This window comes from Myxocyprinus asiaticus, chromosome 21 (genome assembly GCF_019703515.2).
Source record: "Myxocyprinus asiaticus isolate MX2 ecotype Aquarium Trade chromosome 21, UBuf_Myxa_2, whole genome shotgun sequence".
Classification (NCBI taxonomy): Eukaryota; Metazoa; Chordata; class Actinopteri; order Cypriniformes; family Catostomidae; genus Myxocyprinus; species Myxocyprinus asiaticus.
This window is the reverse complement of record NC_059364.1, coordinates 10,394,353-10,417,113: the sequence shown is the minus strand read 5'-3', so window position 1 is coordinate 10,417,113 and position 22,761 is coordinate 10,394,353. Positions and strand designations below refer to the sequence as shown.

General features: G+C 37.3%; 1 protein-coding gene across 6 annotated transcripts in view; it reads left to right on the top strand.

Annotated features, from left to right (window-relative positions):
- LOC127412422 (collagen alpha-1(XIX) chain-like) overlaps positions 1–22,761 on the top strand; it is a 210,820-nt gene that overhangs the window by 162,819 nt on the left and 25,240 nt on the right. For all 6 annotated transcript variants that reach the window (XM_051648762.1, XM_051648761.1, XM_051648760.1 and 3 more), the window contains 13 exons: positions 134–187; positions 472–525; positions 1,682–1,735; positions 1,884–1,937; positions 3,407–3,451; positions 5,178–5,228; positions 5,344–5,397; positions 9,455–9,481; positions 14,855–14,908; positions 17,523–17,567; positions 18,564–18,608; positions 18,722–18,784; positions 21,939–21,974. In XM_051648762.1, the coding sequence (XP_051504722.1) occupies positions 134–187; positions 472–525; positions 1,682–1,735; positions 1,884–1,937; positions 3,407–3,451; positions 5,178–5,228; positions 5,344–5,397; positions 9,455–9,481; positions 14,855–14,908; positions 17,523–17,567; positions 18,564–18,608; positions 18,722–18,784; positions 21,939–21,974 (636 nt within the window). The remainder of the gene's footprint in view (positions 1–133; positions 188–471; positions 526–1,681; positions 1,736–1,883; positions 1,938–3,406; positions 3,452–5,177; positions 5,229–5,343; positions 5,398–9,454; positions 9,482–14,854; positions 14,909–17,522; positions 17,568–18,563; positions 18,609–18,721; positions 18,785–21,938; positions 21,975–22,761) is intronic.

Below are 22,761 nucleotides of genomic sequence, written 5' to 3'. Positions count from 1 at the left end.
TCATTTTCTTCAGAAAATGTAAAAATCCATCTGATGTTTGTTGAATGTATAAAGCATTACAAATATTTGTTAAAATGCTTGTGTATTTCTTATGGTCGGTCTGGCTTCTTACGTTCCTTGTTGATTTTAACAGGGGGATCAAGGTCTGCGGGGCCCTGCTGGTAATCCAGGGAAAGAAGGTCCAAAGGTAAACAAAATGGTGCAACAATTGCAATTAAAGCAAAAAAAAAAAAAAAAAAAAAAAAAAATTGTTTTGCATAAAGTGGTTGAATGTTGGTTACCATAGATGCAGAGACATTCAGTGTCAGGCAAAAATTGAAGACAAAAGGAAGAGCATTAACAATGTACAAGACCATTCTTTAAAGAGAAACTGAAATATGGCATTTTCTTAGGTAAGGTGAAAGCACTGAGTAAATCAAAGGAGTGTACTTGCTGTCTCAATGATTGCCCGTCTGTTTTGTCATCCAATAGGGAGTGAAGGGTGAGAGAGGGTTTCCTGGACCAATGGGGGACAAGGGTGATGAGGTGAGTTATCAGAGTTAAGGCTGGTTCACAATGCTCCAACAATCGCAAGATTTCACACATTCTAAAGTTGACTGCTGGATTTAGAATGCTGGAGGTTATATTTTCACTTTGAGATTTAATTTTTACTCAGCTGACAGTTAGGTTCAGGTTTGGGGTTTGGGTTAGGGCATATGCTTATTAAAATTTGCATTCCGGTTAACTGTGTTACATGATCTGCAACTTAAAACAACTCACTTTATGCGCCCTCTGTGGACATTTCACCTGGAAACTGGAGCTAACATGTGTCCATATGTTCAACAACACTTCCAGTTTTGGCCACTGGGGGCAGTGGTTGGAATTTCAGTAAGCACAGACTGATTTCAGCGGAAGAATATTCGACGTACTGTCGTCAAATTTACAGTTAGATCAGTCTGTAGAATTTGGTGTATGTTAGCATTTATTGGGGCAGTTTTAAATAGCTTTAACACTAGTTGACACTGGACGTTTATGGCGCATCATTGTGCATCAAAAGTAGTTATCTCCCATTTTAGTCAATGGAGCTAGATATACTTCAAGTGTGAAATATGTCAGAATGTGCCTTCAGATGATGGCTGCCCCATTCCTTTTTAAGACATACTGCTACTCTGGTCACTTTAGCAGTCATTTTATTTTCCCTGTTTGACTGAAATGTAATTATTTATTTGCGTGAATAGATTGCTATGAATTTGATCTTTTATAGGTAACTTTTCACTGTTACGTCAAAGCCAGTTTGTGGTGTTTCTGGTCTCTGGCCTACTAATTCAAATAACTGTTTGTGTTTGTAACCATATTTATGCTTTTTTGCAGCAATACAAACATTATGTGTACAATTATTTCACTATTCTAAAATAACCTTTGCAAAGTCCAGTTTTATACCAATTGATTTCAGTTGAAAATAAAGTAAATTTTTTTTTTTTTTTTTTTTGTTTTTGTGCAATGTATTTTATTTTCATTTTACTGTTACTGAAGTCTACAGTAGTCTCAAACTCACAGCTGATTGGTGCATGGTTAGTGAACATTCTGAGATCATCTAGTGCAGACAGCAATCATGGTGTGAAGCAATGCAATTTTTTTTTTTTTTTTTAATTTCTGGTCTGAGTAGTACTCTTTATCATCTGAAGATCATCTCTGTTTTCAGGGGGCTACTGGTGTGCCAGGATTACCTGGAGCCACAGGCCGTATAGGTGCACCGGTGAGAATCTCCCCATAAAAATACATTTAATTTTGCTTTCTTGGTTATAGCAATATAGCATCTGGTTTAGTTTTAGTACCTTGTTCCTCTGTTTTGCCAGCATTGTGCCTAAACAAACTGATCCTTATGTGTTTTGCTCTATATCCAGGGACTTTTAGGCAGACCAGGACCTGTTGGACCCCCAGGACCAAAGGGAGATCGAGTAAGCAAAATTATGTGATCAATACTTGTCCTTTAAAGTTACCAAATAATTACAAGAACCAAACAATATAAAATGTTATTAATCAACCTTTTTGTTTTAAGTCAACTTAAAATCAAAATTGACCTATTTACTACTGTAATACACATTCCTGGTCTCATTGTGCAAGATTCATCAGTGCTCATTATTCCAAATCAAAAAAATATTTTTGTAATCTTTCATCAAAATGTTTTAACTTGCTCCACCTCTAAAGCGACTTCCCTTTTTGGCTGACATGACCAAGACTGCAAGGCTAATCTCTTACAAAAATCGAGATTTCTGGCAAACTTGTGGCAAACTTGCTGCAAATTTGCAGAAAAATTCACCACTCATTATTTTCACATGCAAATGAGCTTTGCGGCAAACTCTTCATTGCCACCAAAGGTTTGCTGCAGGTTCACCACTACTGGTAAAGAGCTGCAAACTACTGGAAACATTTGCGCTGAATTGCAAGCTCATTTGCATGTGAAAATAATGGCTGCAACAACTTTGTAGCAAGTTTGCAGCAAGTTTGTCAGAACTCTAAATTGTTGGTAAGGGATCTTGCCAATAGTTAACTTAAAGCAGGATAATTTAATAAAGGTCATGGCAATAATAACAAATACTATAACAATAGATTTGAAGAAGAATCTATTGTATTGGGTTATGTTTCGAGATGCTATTTAGGATGAACATGACCTTCAGCATTCACACTGTGGTTAAAAATCCTCCTCAAAGGTGGTGTTTCAGGAGGGGAGAAGTCTTTGCATTCAGGTCTTGCTCCAGTATGGAACGCTCAATTTCCCCAATCCAGTCAATTCTTGATGGATAAAATAAAGTCCCGCTGTACTTGTTTTTTCCTCCTTGAATATTTAACTCGGAAATACGTATGCCACATTGCAGAAGTTCAATGTGTTGTAAATGCTGTTTCAAGACTCTAAAATGTTTTAAATATTCAACAATGGAACTGTGTTTGTTGAACGGAATGAAGACAAAATGTAAAGTACATTATATGTATATTTGTTTTTCACCTTTCAAAACATTGTAGTTATTTGACCCATTCTGCATCTGTATGGCTCACTCTCTCTGATAAAATAATTTATAGTGATACTTTCGCAAACAGTCTGTGGGAGATGCTGCTCGATGTGTTCGTCGAGCTTGTGGTGTGCCCTGCAGTGTGCAGATATGCACTAGAAAGGGAATAGAAGCATTCTTCATTGCTTCATCAGCTGGTCGAGTCTGCTAAGAGCCAGCCCAATAGAGCCATGGGGCACCAGCTCTGTTCACAAAACTTGCAAACGCTCTATCTGAAACCTGTTATTATTCACATTATTTTCTAACAGTGCAGCGTAGCATTGGCCCTGACTCTCACTGCAGTCACATACTGTATTTGGAGAGAGGCAAAGTTTGTGTTACAAAAGAGAGATAAAGACTCATATGTGTTTGTGTTGCAGGGCAACGAGGGGCCGACAGGTAGACCCGGACCGCCTGGACCTCCTGTAAGTTCTGATGCTGATTGCGAGAGGGCTGGATAACATTATGAGAGATTTAAGTGATATTGAAAGCACATCTGATTTTAGCAATTAATGGAAATGGTTTACCAATGCACAAGAAACTATTTCATTAACTTTCATTTGGAATGTGATGCTAGAAGGAAACACATCTGAAAATATCACATTTTAATTAGCAGTCGTTATGGATTCCCTACATAATTTGATAAGTTCAAGTGGAAAAAATGGACCAGCACAAGTTCAAAACCAATATTGCGTTTAACAGCCCATGTAACAATGTCAGTGAATTTAAAAGTTTATCAGTGTCTTGTTTTAGCACCCCTGCTCTTTTAAAATATGCAGGATTTGTCACCTAGTGTGATTTTAATGAAAAGAAAATAGATTATAGATTATAACAGCTGTTAAAAATTTATTTTGTCTAATAACTACTTTCTCCTGCAAGTGTTAAAAGGTTCAATTTGGCAGAATTTTGGGCTTGTCCCTTACCCAGAGTTTGTGACTTCACCTCTTTAATACATAAAAAAGTGTTAATATCAAGAAAAAAATATTTTGGACTTTTTAAAAGAACTTAAAAATGTATACTTTTAAATCAGTTGGTTATGTGTATAATTGTAATTATTATTACAAAGAAACCCAACATTACCATGACACACAATATCAAAAATACACACTATCACGCATTCTACCAAAGTCTTTTCTCTTTTTTTATCTATGTAAACGGGCAGCATACAAGAGCAGCTCCTATCTACTTGAATGGGATAGACCGAAATATCCAAAACAGTTGATCAAGATTACGATCAAACAACATATTTCAAATCAGCAGTAAAATCTGACAAGACTGGAATCATAAATTGTGCTACTTTACCTCCGATTACACACACACACAAAAAATTCCGACTTGTACACAAGCATGCACGTTCTCGAGTTGATTGACAGGCGATGTCTGTATCTAAAAGGTGGTTGGCTCTTTTACCTGTAAGGCGGGACCTTTCTACATCCATTTTTCCCATTCATTTTAATAAAAGTGGTCCGTCTCTGCTAAATAGTCTTTGATCATACCAAAATCTGCTTGAATGCTAATGAATGATCAGATCTTTATTCCACGGCTTTGATAAATGTTTTAACATAGACAACGTAGTCAAAAGTATAAACTAATAAAAGTACATTTCATCTGCCTTTCAAACTTGACTCAACTAAAGACAAACTACATCCCAAATGTTTCCAGAGATTGAATAAAAAAAATTTTAAAAATCATATATATCCCTGCATCACAAGATTTTGAGATGCATTTTGGCAAACTGTCACTTTTTAAAAAAAAATTGTAATCTAAACAGACATCATGATCTTCCAGCTATTATGGATGTTCTCACTTGGATTCGATATGTTCCTTTGTGTTTTCACCCAGATCCATTTGTTGTTGTGGTTTGTTTTGTGCTTTATTATTTCATTACCACATCAATGAAACTCACAAATACTCCTGCCCGAGAAACAAGTTAACAAGTGTGGTAATTTTAGAAGCCTCTGCAAACTTCACCAAAGTTTTTTAAAATTATTTTATTGCCCAGTGGACAATTAAACGGGTGAAAGACTACGCAACACACCTTAGCAACCACATAACAATGCCCTGTCAGCTGCTCCCAACAACCTAGCACCATCGCTGCAAGTTTTGCATGGGCAAGCACAACTCTTTAGTTATATTTATTGTTCTTTGCAGGGAGTTCCATATGCAGAGGGGAATGGAATGAGCAGTCTCTATAAGCTTCAGGTAATATACAGTATTTCATATGATATGAAACTGCAATATACTCACAACACTTTAGTCAAATTGGCCATATTGCTTATATTATCATATACTATATTTATTATTATGATTCTTACAGAATGGAGGGGGTAATGCAGGCCAGACTGGACCACCTGGGCCACCTGGACCCTCGGTATGTGTCTTATTTTTAACATTATTTTCCACACAAAATAAATTTTTTTTTTTTTTTTTTTTTTTGCAGTTTTGCAGTTTTGGAAAAAGCTACTTTGTGCCATGTCCACACTATGTTTTTGGTTGAAAATGAATTGGATTTTGCTACATTTTCGCACCTCATCCTAACTGGAATGATGTTTGGAATGATGTTTTCCTCCACCAAAAATGGAGGCTTTAGAAAAAGCTCTCCATAACTGCATACTTTGGAAAACAGTGACAATAGGAAACTGAAAACAGAGTTTTCAAACGACAACCGATAAGTGTGGACGTGACCTTTGAAAATCATTATAAGAAAAGGATCTACCTTCAGGTACTGTATTAAAAAGTAGTTAGCTACAAAAAACACTACAAATTACTAAGAAAAACTACATTGAAGCTATTTAAGGGGAATATAATATAAGGGCAAAATAATTTTGATCAGAGGAAATTTTATCAAAAGTAACATCTAATTCATTTTTGAAATCAGAACAGTATCTGGCACAAAAACAATATGTATTTCAATTAAAGTGACAGCATTGAATTTAAAAATGCATTTATAGTAAATACAACTAAGAAAACTAGAAAACACCCTTATTTATATAATTCAATTACAGACATAGTTATGAACAGCAGGATTAAATGAAATATTTGGCTACAAAGAATATGTAAAATTCTAAACAGGAAGTTCTTTGTAGGAACTCGAATGAATAAATGAACTGATTCAATCAACTGAATCGCACTGCCCAATGCTACATACAAGAGAGTGGATATTATAGAAGAATGTGTGTGATTATTACCTCCAAACATTGATCTTTGAACCTAACCTACCACAGGGAATCAATTGTTTGACTTTTCATGAAGTTGTAATGTCAATACACAATACCCAAAAAAGAAGCTACCTTACATATTACTTATGAATCTGTATTCTGTTTAGCTGTTGTCTGCTCCTGAACAGTGAATGAATGGTGATACTGAATGATTTCAAAGGTGGATCATGGAAATCTGAAATGCAGACAATTACAGTTGCCTAAAGGGAAAAGGGACAAACAAACCCATCACACATAGTCAGCAAAGTAGCTGCTTTTAAAGAAGGGGTAATTGTAATGCAGCACTTTAACAAGAATATATATAAATATACAGTGCATTCAGAAAGTATTCAGACCCCTTCATTTTTTTTCACATTTTGTTATGTTGCGACCTTATGCTAAAATGCTTTAAATTATTTTAGTTATTTTTTTCACATCAATCAACACTCTATACCCCATAATGACAAAGCATAAACCAGATTTGTGATAACTTTGTAAATGTATTAAAATAAAAAACTGAAATATCACATTGACATAAGTATTCAGACCCTTAACTCAGTACTTAGTTGAAGCACATTTAGCAGCGATTACAGCGATTACTGCCGTGCTTCTCTGCAGATCCTCTCAAGCTCTGTCAGGTTGAATGGGGACCCTCGGTGGACAGCCATTTTCAGGTCTCTCCAGAGATGTTCGATTGGGTTCAAGTCCGGGTCTGGCTGGGCCACTCAGTTTTCTTTCACAGAGTTTTCCCTAAGTTACACTTGCATTGTCTTGGCTGTGTGCTTAGGGTCATTGTCCTGTTGGAAGGTGAACCTTCAGCCAAGTCTGAGGTTCTGCGTTCAGCTTTCCTTCAACCCTGAAGTGTCCCCCAGTCTTTGCCCCTTCACCATTGGGATGGTATTGCGCAGGTGATGAGCGTTGCCTGGTTTCCCCCAGACATGATGCTTGGAATTGAGGCCAAACAGTTCAATCATTGTTTCATCAGACCAGAGAATCTTGTTTCTCACAGTCTGAGAGTCCTTTAGGTGCTTTTTTGCAAATTCCAAGCAGGCTTTCATGTGTCTTGCACTGAGGAGAGGCTTCCGTCTGGCCACTCTGCCATAAAGCCCAGATCGGTGGAGTGTTGCAGTGATGGTTGTCCTTCTCTCATCTCCACACATGATCTCTGGAGCTCAACCAGTGTGACCAGCTCTAGGAAGAGTCCTGATTGTTCCAGACTTCTTCCATTTAAGAATTATGGAGGCCACCATGCTCTTGGGAACCTTCAATGCAGCCGAAATGTTTTTGTAGTCTTCCCCAGATCTGTGCCACGTCTTAATCCTTTCTTTGAGCTATGCAGGCAGTTCCTTTGACCTCATGGCTTGGTTTTTGCTCTGATATGCATTTTCAGCTGTGAGACCTTATTTAGACAGATGTGTTCCTTTCCAAATCATGTCCTGTCAATTGAATTTGCAACAGGTGGACTCCAATTAAAGTGTAGAAGCATCTCAAAGATGATCCAGAGGAATGGGATGCACTTGAGAAAAATTTCAAGTGTCATAGCAAAGGGTCTGAATACTTATGTCAGTGTTATATTTCAGTTTTTTTCTATTTAATACATTTGCAAAGTAATCAAATATCTAGTTTTTGCTTTGTAATTATGGGGTATGGAGTGTAGATTGATGTGGGGGAAAAAAATTAAGCATTTTAGCATAAGGGAGCAACATTTGTATTTGTACATTGTACTATTTGTACAAAAATGAAGGGGTCTGAAAACTTTCTGAATACACTGTATATATAAGAGCTTTTCTGCTTTAGCGGAAACATCCGATTAGCTTATCAATGCAGCTACAAGCAGACTTATCTGCTCTGTGTGTAATGTGCCCTTCCTGTCCATGAAGAACAAGAGTCTATTTCCTCCTGGGCCCTTGTTACCAGACCGCCCAGGACTCTGAAAGATACTAAACCCTTATCAGCTGGCCTGAAAGAGGACACACTCTAATCTTCCCTCACTGCAATGCACACAAGGAGCCGCTTGAAAATCCCTAAGGGTGCTTGCTTCGGTTTATCCACAGCTGAACCTGTTCTAATTGGAATGTGTAAACCTACGAGTGGAGCCAGTGCCCAGACAAAGCTCATTTGAACTTTATTTGAACAATCAAAACTTGTGTTTAGGAGAGTTCTCGCAAATTTAAAGTAAGATGAGAGAGGGTTATGTCAACGTGCACAGTGTTTAAATATGAGCTTACAATGTGTGCTAAGGTGTAAAATTACCATATTTAATATGCAGTCATGTTTTATTTTATTTCTATAATAGAACTCAACCTCTATTCCAAAACCAGCTGCCCAGCTGTTTACTGGCTACATAGGCAGCATCTAGAGCATCATCCTAATGATTTTGAAAGCTTATTAGTGACTGATTTGAAACACTTTTACATAGGCACACACCATGATAATAGCGCTCCTCACAAAAAGTGTGTATAGACTCGAGAAATGCTCACAGTAGATTCTAATTTGAGTTTGACACTAGCATGTTGCTAAGCTAACAGTGCAATACTTTGAGCACAAAACTGTATATAGCACACAAAGTACAGTATTTTATCAAGCAATTATTTTTTAATTAGATGAAACATACTTGAAACTCTAGTGTAGTAATAGTCAACATTTCTTTTGACTCCGCCCACCATGTTGGATGAATTTTTTCACAGATCGCATTGCTATGTATTCTGGCATTGCACTATCCGCTAAGGTTTCTTAAAATGCAGCATAATTTTGCTGCCTACTGAATTTGATTTTGCGCCAATGATGTGTTTTGATTTAGCATGTTTTGATGTGCATTCCTTTTACAAATTAAGAAATTACTTTCACTATAAAATTTCTATCATAAAACATTGATTATATACAGAAGCTGGACCTTTCTCAGACCTTTTAATGATGTAAAGTTTACTTTTTGTGATATTGGGACTGAGGGTGTGTAACGTGTAACAACAGGTTAAAATGCTGTCTAGATTGGCAGCTTTTGGAACAGAGCTTGAGAATGCATGAAACTCTACATAAAAACTTTGTGGGTCTTTATATTACAATCACTTCATTGTGTTATGTTTTGACAACAAGTCAAGCAGATGTCATCCAGCTAATTACACAAATTTGATTAATTTCCATGAAAGCACACATGGAAATAAGGTCAAATGGCATCACTTTCATGGCAATCAGTGCTAATTCTGTTTTGTTTTGTTTTTTGTTTTTTTTCAGGGCCCCAAAGGAGATGAAGGAAAGATGGTGAGTGGTGGTTCTGTGTAATTTCTATTAAACATATTGACCTCTGACCTTCTATGGGTAGTTGACAAATAGATGCTGTAAATGGTTGCCATTTCTTTTAAGATCTTCAATTTTTTATCATGTTTTTAACTCACTTGTTTTTTTTGGGGGGGGGGGGGTTAACGGTCCTGCCTTAAGTCACACCGCATGGCGATTAAATTGAGCAGCCATGTCATAGCTATAAGCTTTCAATTGCCATTTGGCCTCAGAATTCCTTGATGTAATTTGTTATCTGTATCTACATAAATTCAGAACACTAATAGAAACAGCTCTTAGAATCAACAAAATGAGTGTCACACCTCAGGACAGTAAAAATTATACCTTAAATGATCAAGTTTAAAATGTGATTCTTTTGAAAAAGGATGAGAAGCAAAAACATGCCATCTTACAGATAGTTCTTCTCTAGATTGTCCTGGACATCTTGGCTTAGGTCCCATGCCAAAATTAGTAGGTGTGCCAGAAAAATCTTAAAAAAGTCTTAAAACAGATATTTTACTTGAAGAAACTTCAGAGACCATTTTAAATCAACTATATATTTTTAATGAATCATACACTGCCTGGCCAAAAAGAAAAGTCGTTGTTTGGATTTAAATAAGCAGATATTTAAGAGCCTAAGATTGGATCATTATCCAAGGCTCAGCAAGTAAGCTGACTACCTGAATGTACTGAATGACCAGGTTATCCCTTCAATGGACTTTTTCATCCCTGATGGCACAGACATATTCCAGGACGACAATGCCAAGTTTCATCGGGCTCAAATTGTGAAAGAGTGGTTCAGGGAGCATGAGGAATCATTTTCACACATGAATTGGCCACCACAGAGTCCTGACCTTAACCCCATTGAAAGTCTTTGGGATGTGTTGGAGATGACTTTACGGAGTGGTTCACCTCTCCCGTCGTTAATACAAGATCTCGGCCAAAATTTAATGCAACACTGGATGGAAATAAATGTTGTGACGTTGCATAAGGTTGTTGAAACAATACCACGACTAGTGTGTGCCATAATCAAAGCTAAAGGCGGTCCAACTAAATATTAGAGTATGCAGCTTTTTTTTTGGCCAGGTAGTGTTTTTAGAGATCTTTCAAGTGTCACCCTTTAAGACAATAGATTCCTATGATTCTTAAGAAAGCTGGAAAATGCTGCCTTTGGAGGCTGTATAAGGAGGCAGGGTGAAAATAATGTGCCTTAAGAGCTGTTCTGCGACCAGTTTTCTTAAGAGTTTCATTTATTTATTTATTTTTTTGGATAAGCCATTAATTAATTAGGCAGCAAGTCAGCTGCCTAAGCTTTCGGATGCAACCATTATTTCCTTTTAAACTCTGTTGACATACTAGGAAGGGGCTATATTTCCATATTGCACTCAAAATTAGGCATATAGAGAAAGTTTATAATTCATACTTTAAAAAAAATGATTCGTCCTCAGGATATTTCTGACCTACTAATTTATTACACTGGCGATGCCACTTATTTTCTTACTGATCTGATGCCAAATAGGTCTGATGCCAAATAGGTTTCTTGCAAATTAGTAAGATAAAATGGGTAAATTTAAATGTTATTTTTGAAAGCCATAATATTTTTCCAGTTATAGGTCTAAATAGAACTTCTATTTTGTTTACCCTTATGAAAACAGTCACCATAGTTTAAACATGGGATTTGTATTTATGGTTACTACAAGTCATGGTTACAGTCATGGTTACTACAATATCCCTACAGTAAAACGATGGTTACTATATGGATATTATATAGTATTACTGTACTGGATATGACAGTATATAGTATTACTATATACTGGATACTACACTATATAGTATTACTGTACTGGATATTGCAGTATTACAGTATTACTGTAGTAAAACCATGGTTAATTGTAACAAAACCATAACTTCCACCAAAAAAAACAACAAAACTTGTTGCTACAGACATGGTTACTACAATCATTGATACTTTAGGATTGATCTGCCCATCCCTATTTTTTAATGAAGGGACAGTGAAAATATTTTCAATTCAACTGCCCGTCTGTGCCTCTGAATGTGTGAGAAGGAAAATCCACTCTCTAGATCTGTCCAGCTTTTGCTTTCTGGCTGGTCTCCATTAATCACAGATTCTGGCTCGGAACTAGTCAGAGAGCAGTGGAGCACGACAGTTTAGACACACAGCATTCTCTACAACAAAAGAAGTGATCTGAAATGACCCCTAAATCAAATTGTTGCTGCATATTTTTCTGCCAGTGGGAGATGTCATAAACGCAGTGCATACAAAAGCACATGCACAAACAAGACAGGCCGTACAATAGCAGCTCCTGTAGCCAAAAAGCTGGCACCTCCTGTTCTCAAGGGTACAATTTTATTTATTTATTTATTTATTTATTTTTGTGCGGAACGATTTTTCACTGGCATGCTAATTTGACATTTGAATAAATGGTCCCAGCAGTCTCCAACACACTGCTAGAATTGCCCCCATCTGTCTCCAGTCGATCCTCGCTCTGGTTCCATGTAGGTTTGTGCGCTGTTTTTCATGGCAATCTACACGTGCCACAATTACCTCTGCAATCCGTCTCGGTGGCGAGACTTGTTAATACGGTGCTCGCTGCTGTCCCGCAATAGCAACTGGGGCATGAGACAAACATAATATATGCCACTTGTACACAGATTCTTCAGCGCTCCGTGAACGCATTCGGTGCGGGGGATCGGCCAATAACTTGGGGTGAATTACGAGCTGCTCTGTTTGCACAGAAGTATGTTTGATTTATTAATACAGCAGGCTAAATGAAAATGGGAGGAAAGTAAATGCTTTGTCAGGATGGTAATGCGACAGAATTAGAGTTAACGTGTTGCACTTGTCACGATGGTGATAAATAGTTGCTTTTTTAATTGAAATAATCAGTGACATGCCGGAAAAATGGTGTTCCGTGTTTGCTGGGTCTTTAAAATTCACGCAGACACTACAGACGTGTCTGCCAACCATTATACTCTTTCTGTCTAAATATACTTACTACAGGGGCATTTTCTGTCTAAATATACTTAGTAGGCTACAGGGGCATTTTCTTTGAGGAGGCAAATGAGGTGGGCTATCTTAAAAAATAATGTGAGAAAAAAATGTACAGTACAAAAATAAAACATAACAATATTATGTAAATATGTGATCAAACAGTGTGTAAAGCACATAATTTTTAAAGAGAAAATTCTGTCATCATTTACTTACTCTCATGTTGTTCCAAACCCATATTACTTTCTTCCATGGAACACAAAAGATGTTGGATAGAATTGTAACTTTTTCTCATACAATGAAAGTCAATGGTGACTGAGGCTATACATCTCTAACATTCTGCCTAACATATTTGTTTGTGTTCCTACGTGTTTAGAACAACATGAAGGTGAGCAAATGATGGCAGGATTTTTTTATTTATTTTTTTAGGTGAACTATTTGACAGAAGGTAACTATTAACAAAAACAGCTGGTAGTAATAAAAGGTGCTTGAAATATGCTAGTTACTGTATTATTGTAGTTATTATTACTGGAAAAATGATTTTAAAAAAATGCAAAAACTTAATGAGGCTTTGATATGACTGGGTTTCAAAAAATGGTATGTTCATAGAAACAAAAACAAAAAATTACATTATTAGTTGATTGTTGATAGTGTAAGGTAAATGGTGTTCCATATGACTGTAAAAGGTTAGTTCACCCAAAAATAAAAATTCTGTCATTAATTACGTACTCTCATGTTGTTCCAAACCCATATGACTTTCTTTCTTCCATGGAACACAAAAGGAGATGTTGGGTAGAATTTTTACATTTTCTCATACAACGAAAGTCAATGGTGACTAAGGCTTTACATCGCTAACACTCTGCCTAACACATTTGTTTGTGTTCCTTAAGCTCCGTTCACACCGCCAGCGACTTTGTAGCATGGTGGCGCTAGACTCTGAAATCTGTGTAGCTAGTGGGCATTCCTACTGTTGGTCGCTATAACGTTACTGGAGGCCATAGCTTTTGAAAATGTGACAAGGATGAGACCTAATACCGGTAAAATTAGCATATCATTACAATTTGACAAGGAATCAGTTCTCTTGTCTCTAAAAATTTACATTCTGCAGAGTAGAGTGTTTTATAAAACATCCAGCAGTGTTCAGTGCACTAAATCATTAACAAGACGATCAATCTATCAATATAAATCATTAACAGGACTGTCAGTCTATCATGAATGAATCAAACTCACTCAGAATGCAGTCCATTTCTGGCACGCTTTTCCACGCATTATTGTTTTATTATATCCATGCATGTGGTTACAGCAAGTAAAAATCCATCAAGAAGCTGGAACTTCTCCTCCGTCTTTCTCTGCACTCGTCTCCAGTCTGCCAGGAGACAGATGACGTGAGCTCCGCTGTCTTCACTCTCATTGGTAGTCGCTCGCGAATGTCGCTTGTCATTAGCATAAAGTTGAAATTTTCCCAACTTGTCTTGTCGCTCTCCACGGCGATCTCTGTCACCAACAACCATGACAGCTCGTGTCGCTGGAAGTCGCTGTGACCTCATTGAAAATGAATGGGATGGTGTCGCTGTCTCACTGTGAACGTGGCTTAAGGGTTTAGAACAATATGAAGGTGAGCAAATGATGACAGAATTGTCTTTTTTAAGATGACCGATTTAACAGAAGGTTAAAGAAAAATACCGCGTAGTAATAAAAGATGCTCGAAATATGCTTGTTTCTGTATTATTGTAGTTATTATTTTTGAAGGACTGTAAAAAATTATTGAAAAACAAAATTTAAGAGGCTTGGATATGACTGGGTTTCAAAAATGTATATGTTAATAGAAACATACAAAAATATTACATTATTGGTTTAATGTTGATGAAATGTGAGGGGTGTTCCATATGACTTTAAAAGGACAGTTCACCCAAAAATGAAAATTCTGTCATCATTTACTCATCTTCAATTGTATGACTTTTTCTTCAAACCTGAATGACTTTTTCTTTTCCGTGAAACACAATAGGAGACTATTGCGTCTTCCATACAGTAAAGTGGGGGGTAAAATTCTGCCTAATATCTCCTTTTGTGTTTCAAGAAGAAAAGATGTCATAAGGTTTGGAACAACATGAGGGTGAGGAAATGATGGCAGATTTTTGGTGAACTATTCCTTTAACCTGGAAACTGTGTTCAAATTGAAATGGAACATGTATTTACATTGGCCAAAAAAAAAACTAAAAAACATTGGGACGCATTTCAGAAGTCCACCACAGACCACTGACATGCACACACACACACACACACATACAGACAGACATTTACACATGAAGGTGTCCATGCTGAGCTGGAATGTGTTTCCTTTATTCCAGGGTGAGCCGGGATTGATGGGATTACCAGGACTAGAAGGGCTGCCAGGTGCTAAGGTAAGCATGTTTGAATGAGTCTTGTCACTGGACGCTGTCTGACGGTCCCAGATTACACAGAGCTTTCAACAGCTCAAACAGACATGCCTCTCCATACCTGCACGATTTGACGTGACATTGCAATTTCCATGAAACTTTCACAGAGTGTATGTGTGGATGACTGACTGAGAGATGGAGGGTAGTGGGTACTTTGAAAAACTCAGGACGTCACAAAGCAGGATCCTTTTGGTCTCAAAGGCTGCACTCCTATTTTATATAGTAATTATTTTATATTAAAGCTGATGTGTGTAATTTTTTTTATGTATTTGTTCTTGTATCCCACCTTAATGTCCTTTGATGGTTCTGCCCTAGTGACAAGTTGTTGTACTCCTAAAGGTGCAATAAAAAAAAAAAAAATCTGACAGTGTACAAAGTTCAACCTATTAAACAGACTGGACGTCTATCCTTGTTTTCAAATGCTAAAAATGAAATATGATGTCTATACTGACTAAGGTCTATACTTTTGTGCTTCGTATCTGAATTTTGAATACAGACCAACCCTATACAGTGGTGTGAAAAAGTGTTTGCCCCCTTCCTGATTTCTTATTTTTTTGCATGTTTGTCACACTTAAATGTTTCAGATCATCAGACAAGTTTAAATATTAGTCAAAGATAACACAAGTAAACACAAAATGCAGTTTTTAAATGAAGGTTGTTATTATTAAGGGAAAACAAAATCCAAACCTACATGGCCCTGTGTGAAAAAGTGATTGCCCCTAAACCTAACAACTGGTTGGGCCACCCTTAGCAGCAACAACTGCAATCAAGCATTTGCGATAACTTGCAATGAGTCTTTTACAGCGCTGTGGAGGAATTTTGGCCCACTCATCTTTGCAGAATTGTTGTAATTCAGCCACATTGGAGGGTTTTTTAAGGTCATGCCACAGCATCTCAATAGGATTCAGGTCAGGACTTTGACTAGGCCACTCCAAAGTCTTAATTTTGTTTTTCTTCAGTCATTCAGAGGTGGACTTGCTGGTGTGTTTTGGATCATTGTCCTGCTGCAAAACCCAAGTTTGCTTCAGCTTGAGGTCACGAACAGATGGCCGGACATTCTCCTTCAGGATTTTTTGGTAGACAGCAGAATTCATGGTTCCATTTATCACAGCAAGTCAGCAAGCAGCAAAACAGCCCCAGACCATCACACTACCACCACCATATTTTACTGTTGGTATGATGTTCATTTTCTGAAATGCGGTGTTACTTTTACGCCAGATGTAATGGGACACACACCTTCCAAAAAGTTCAACTTTTGTCTCGTCAGTCCACAGAGTATTTTCCCAAAAGTCTTGGGGATCATCAAGATGTTTTCTGGCAAAAATGAGACGAGCCTTAATGTTCTTTTTGCTCAGCAGTGGTTTTCGTCTTGGAACTCTGCCATGCAGGCCATTTTTGCCCAGTCTCTTTCTTATGGTGGAGTCATGAACACTGACCTTATCTGAGGCAAGTGAGGCCTGCAGTTCTTTGGTTGTTGTTGTGGGGTCTTTTGTGACCTCTTGGATGAGTCGTCGCTGCGCTCTTGGGGTAATTTTGGTCGGCCGGCCACTCCTGGGAAGGTTCACCACTGTTCCATGTTTTCGCCATTTGTGGATAATGGCTCTCACAGTGGTTCTCTGGAGTCCCAAAGCTTTAGAAATGGCTTTATAACCTTTTCCAGACTGATAGATCTCAATTACTTTCTTTCTCATTTGTTCCTGAATTTCTTTGGATCTCGGCATGATGTCTAGCTTTTGAAGATCTTTTGGTCTACCTCACTTTGTCAGGCAGGTCCTATTTAAGTGATTTCTTGATTGAGAACAGGTGTGGTAGTAATCAGGCCTGGGTGTGGTTTGAGAAATTGAACTCAGGTGTGATAAACCACAGTTAAGTTATGTTTTAACAGTTGGGGCAAACACTTTTTCACACAGGGCCATGTAGGTTTGGATTTTGTTTTCCCTTAATAATAACAACCTTTCATGTTTACTTGTGTTATCTTTGACTAATATTTAAACTTGTTTGATGATCTGAAACATTTAAGTGTGACAAACTTGCAAAAAAATAAGAAATCAGGAAGGGGGCAAAAACTTTTTCACACCACTGTAGCTTCATTAAATCTTATCCAAAAAGCCATGACAACCTGTTTTCTCTGCACGTATAAGAGTGCTGGTGCATGGAGCCTCACTTTTGTTTGTCTGCAAGAGCAGCTTCCTCCTCGGAGCGGCATCAAACTCGCCCACTCTTCCCAGAGAGGACTTGTCAAGATTGTAGTCACACCATTTTTTGTGCTTGTCGACTCCACAACAGCCACGAGGCTGCCTGATCTCAAGCTGTTTATTTTTGTGCTGTGGCCCAAAACTTAAAAGCAGCTCATTTATTCGTAAAGCTAGCAGAGCGTATATGGAATAAAACGTGCAGGTCTTAACGCTCTTACACACACACAGATACTTTAGAGACTGATTTCGGAGGACTTGTCATGCACAGTTGGTTTAGAGAACAGAAAGAAAAGCAATCATTATGTGTTGTGCACTGATGTGTTCTCAAGCATTGTGGAATGAAAATTCTTGTCTTATATTTGTGTGTTTTTATGTGTTGTAAGGGTGATCCTGGTCTACCTGGTCCACCTGGAATTGCTGGACCTGCTGTAAGTTGTTCTATTTTCATCAAACGACTTTACTGCATAAAAAAAAAACTGTTATTTAAAGGGATAATTCACCCAAAATGAAGGTTTTGTTATCAATTATGTTGATCCAGACCCATATGCCTTTTTTTCTTCTGTGGAACACAAAAGGTGATATTTTGAAGAACGTTCATTCTGTGCTCATCCATGCATTGAAAGTGGAAGGGGACTAGGGGCTGTCAAGCTCCAGAAAAGACCAAAAACACCAAAAAAATAAAGAAAGAAGTTATTATTCACTAATAATCTTCTCCTCTGCTTAAACTCTGACTCTTGAGCTTCAATCTGAAGATGCAATTTTGTCATTAATGACATCAGGACATTTTTTAACACAGGTGCAAAAGTGAACTTCGGACGGGAACATTTTCAACTTTTCAGATTGTTCCTTACACAAAGCTATCGTATGGCTTCAGAAGTATAGAATATACTGTAGTGCACAAGTCATATGGGCTACATTTTTGACACTTTTATTGTGTTTTTTTCAGGATCTTGACAAACATCACTATGAACTGCCATTGAATGAAAAGAGACATGTGAACTGTAACAGGATATTATTTTATGGGTGCTACACAGTGATATTCATATTAGCTGTTACTATGTTGCTTATCTTAGCATGACTGGAATGCTGTATTGACCAGTCAGCATTCAGGACTGAAACTGTACGTTTTATAAATGAACCATACTGGCAACACAATAACAGATCTCCTCTTTCTTTTTTTTACTTTATTGTGTTGTGTTAATGATAATGCATCAGTTCCAAAAAAACATCTGTGAATTTTTTGCATTCAAGCTGTGCAAGTTTAGTGGTCCATCATAGAGAAAAAGGTATCATACTGAGCATGAATTTTTAGATTAAAGCGATGCACATTGTAGTTGTGTTCCCAGATGTACCAGTGGTTCAAATGGACACTAGTTTTGAGGTCTAACTCTTTTCTCTCTTGTTCTTGTTGCTTTGGTGGATAGGGAAAGCCTGGCCCGCGTGGTGAGCCAGGGATCCCTGGAGAGCCGGTGAGATTTTCTTTGTTACTTGTTAGCAGCTGTCAATCATGCAGCGGGTTTTTGGCACCGGGACGATGCGAAACTGATGATGTCCAATTTTCCTGCTGTTTCTCACCTCACAGGGAGGTCGGGGCCCTCTGGGAGAGACTGGCTTCCCTGGACCTGAAGGGCCTCCTGGAGTACCTGTAAGCAATCATACACTACACCTTCCTATAATCTACAGCATATACTGTACTACACCTGTCTATAATCAACTGCATACATTCCACGTGCCTGTTATCTACACCGTCTATGATCCATAACATTATTTCTCATGAGTTTCTGTCCTTTGTTCTCAGTTCTATGATCTTCTAACAGATTGATCCAGTTTTGATCCAAGCTTGAATTGCAGACCTGATTTAATTAACTGATTAGTGTGGTGATTGATTGAAACTCTGTGGTTTCAGATCGCCACACTAACAGAGTTTGTGTTGTCAGAGTTTCTTCTTTCTCAAACATTGATTTCAACTCTGGCCTGTAGTTTGATTTAGTGCCTGGGTTCTTACTAATAAAGAAATCCCAAAGCACCGATGTTAAAAAAGATAATCGAAAACAAGGATCAGTGATATTACTTTTAACAATTGAATGTATACAGGTCATGCATACAGGTCCTGCACATTTATACTACACATCTCACTATGGACCCTTTCCACAATCATCTGTTTGGAATGTAGAAGTAAATTATAGAAGGGTAAACTTTTAAATGTGAGCAAAATGGAGGCCAAAAAATATATATTATTTTTGCATTCCTATTTGCTCCAATAGCAAAAGGAAAAATCCATGATTATATTTTCACGACTTTCCAAAAGAGGACCATGGATTATGGCATTCAGAAGTGAGAAAGACACCAAATTTACTGTCACCAAATTTACAGTGATGACTAGTTTGCTTTTTTTCTTGCATTTCATTTTGTTTTGTTTAATACCAGGGTACTGAAACACAAAGAATAATGATGTAAATGTACATTAAATCAGTGGTTAAATTAGGGCAGAGCGGTCCTAAATGACATTCCATCACATCGGCACAGTGTTCCGGCACCTCCGATTCCAAGAAGCAAAAAAACAAGACCAGTCTGTGACATGTCAGAACCTTTTCCGCTATATCAGGGTTCCCGCAGATCCTTAAAAATTCTTAAATTCAGTTTTCTGAAATTTAAGGTCATAAAAAGTCTTAAATATCTTAAATGATACAACAAAAGTCTTAATTATCATTTAAAGAGGTCTTAAATTTGGGAGCGGAAAAACAAGAATCGTGATATGAACTAATCTGATAATCAAACTTCAAAAGAATACATTTTAATTAAATAAATGGCTGCGCTGCATTCTTCAAAGTGAAAACGTGGCACTGTTGTATTTTGTCCACACACGCGGGGGCTTGTCAGCGTTTTCAGCTGCTGCAAAGAAGTTCGCAATCATTAAACCATAATGGACATTTATGACAAGCGATCACTAATGATCAACTGTTTATGTTGATGATATAGTGTTGATGAAAAATGACAATGCTTACTTTTAACTGTTTATATTGTAATATGTTGTAGATAATTGTAGGAGTGCACATTTTATTTCTCTTATATGTTTTAATGAGCAATTTGAAGAAGTGAAGCACAGACATTTCAAAATAAGAGTCCCCGGTGTATTTCAGCCTTTAAATTGAAAAGTTCCACTCTGTGAATTTTTTTTTTTTTTACATTTTCCTGCTTAAAAACTGCATCTGGAAGTTAATTCAATTTGGACTCTTGCAGCCTCTGTCTGGCCCTCCCCATCACAGGAAGACTAGGAACATTTAATATTGGCTACCAATTTTAAAAAATATTGGCAGCTAATTGCCTTTCTTTCAACACATTATCATATCAGCAAAGTCCAATATTGGTTGACCTCTGATTTATATTTATTTATGTATTGGTACATAAACCAATTTGAATGTGATATACAGGATGTGGAGAAAATGTCTTGCATACAGTAGATTCTACCCTGTTTTACTTATAAGCAATGTTAAGGCCATGTTAAATGTGTGCCCCTACATGTTTAAGTAAGAGTCTGTGATACTTGATTTATTTTGAGTTTGTGTGGGTTTGTTTTGGGATGGGGATATGGAATTAATTTTATTTGTTCAGGTCTTGAAAAAGATCTTAAAAAGTCTTCAAATTGATTTTAAAAACTCTGAAGCAACCCTGTATATTCGCCTAGAATTCAATGAAACGCATGATGTAATTTTACATCAAAAGTGCATATGTGCTGCACACCTCAAGCAGTTTAATTTGTGGGAAGAAATGTGTGACATCACCCACTCCCAGCCCCCTTGTAGGAGTTCGCCACTTCGAAAAATCCCAACTTATCAATTGAAGTAAAAAAAAGTTTGTCAGATATACCCTGCTAAAATAAGGCAGAAGTGCATCATCAAAGTGTGTGAAAAGGGTTCCTACATAACTGATTTATGATTCTAGACTTTTCTTTTTAAACCACAGCGACTTCTGCGTTAATATCTCACTTCACAGCACAGAGCAATCTTCCGTATTCTTTTGGAAACTGTGCTGTTAAACCCAGCTGAGTTGTGCTGTGGTAATGGGTGCAGTCACTAGGGTAAACGTTTCATTGGTTGTCTCAATGAAGCAGTACAGTGGCAGTACAGGTATCAAATAATTGCTTCGTTATCCTTTAACCTATCCCAATATTGCCCTCAGCTCATTCGTAGAATATAGAGAATTCCCCTGAGAGTTCACTCTGAAACTTCCAGGTGGTGTTTAACAATTTATTTCTAGTTAATCTGACTCTGGTCGTTAACACTTAACCTTAGTGGAATAATGTTTACTAACCTTTCTACAAATGCAGCCAATGAGACTTAATAAACCAATGAGAGGTAAGCTCAATAGGAAACAGTGCTCGCATTTCATGACCCATTTAACTTCTGTAATGTGACAAATTTCGAATTAAAATAGGATATTCAATGGGGGGGGGGGGGGGGGGGGGGGGATGCAGGGGGGACTTCATTTGAACCATCAGGAAATTATTAGATGATGAAATGTGGTCTCGATATAACGGTTGGAAGTGAGGGGCTGAAAAATGTGGGCCTTTGTATACCCTTTTTTAAGCTTAAAAGTGAGAAATTGTATCTCATGACCTGGTTTCATTTAGAGTTTTTCTTTAATGAAACTTCTAAAAGAACATTACAAAAGTGTTTTTTTCTAATAGTAACTCAAAACATTAGTGCTCATCATGGCTTCTAACTAAGTATTAAGATTGTTAACAATGCAAAGCTGCTCTGGTTGCATAGATTGATGACAATGTTCTTTCTCCTCCACAGGGAAGGCCAGGGAAGGATGGAATTCCGGGCTATGAGGTAAGAGTGTGTTTATGCATGTAAGTGAGAGAGATTTTGGCTTCAGTTAAATGTGTCTAAAATAATAATGTTAATAACTTTTGCTTTAATAATTTTCAAACAAGATTATGAGAATATTGTGTCTGGCAAAGGCTTGTATCTGTGGTGGTCTAAAATTATCTCTGTCACTCATTTTCTTTCTTTTCTAGGCAAATAAAAGCCTAGCACCAGTCATTAGTCCTGTAAAGTTTTCAATAATAAGACTGCTTACTCACTGCTAATGCTCTTCAGTGTGGATTAAAATACCAGCTGAGGGCCATAAAATTATGAATAATGCATGTTATCGCTAATTAAATGTCCCCTACAAACGAGGTTTGTAGTTTCGAATGCCTCGTCACGTCACAAAAAAAAATCCTGTTCTTTGATACCTTGTCACAACAGAAAGCAGATCTGTGGAAAATCTGTGACAAATCACACTTCTGCACTTTACAGAAGCAAACAGACACATCATAGCGCCGCCAACACACATATTGTGTATACGCCTCCGTCAAACACAGTAAATACAACATGCATCTGAAGATCTTAAAGAAGGTAGTTCACCCTGAAATGAAGATTCTGTCATTATTTACACACCTTCATGTTGCTTCAAACCCATATAACTTTCTTTTTTCTGTGGAATGCAGAAATGTCAGTCTTTGTCATCATTCACTTTCATTGTATGGAAAACAAGATACAATGAATGTGAATGGTGACTGAAGCTAACATAGTACGTAACATCCTTTTGTGTTTCAAGGAAGTAAGATAGTCA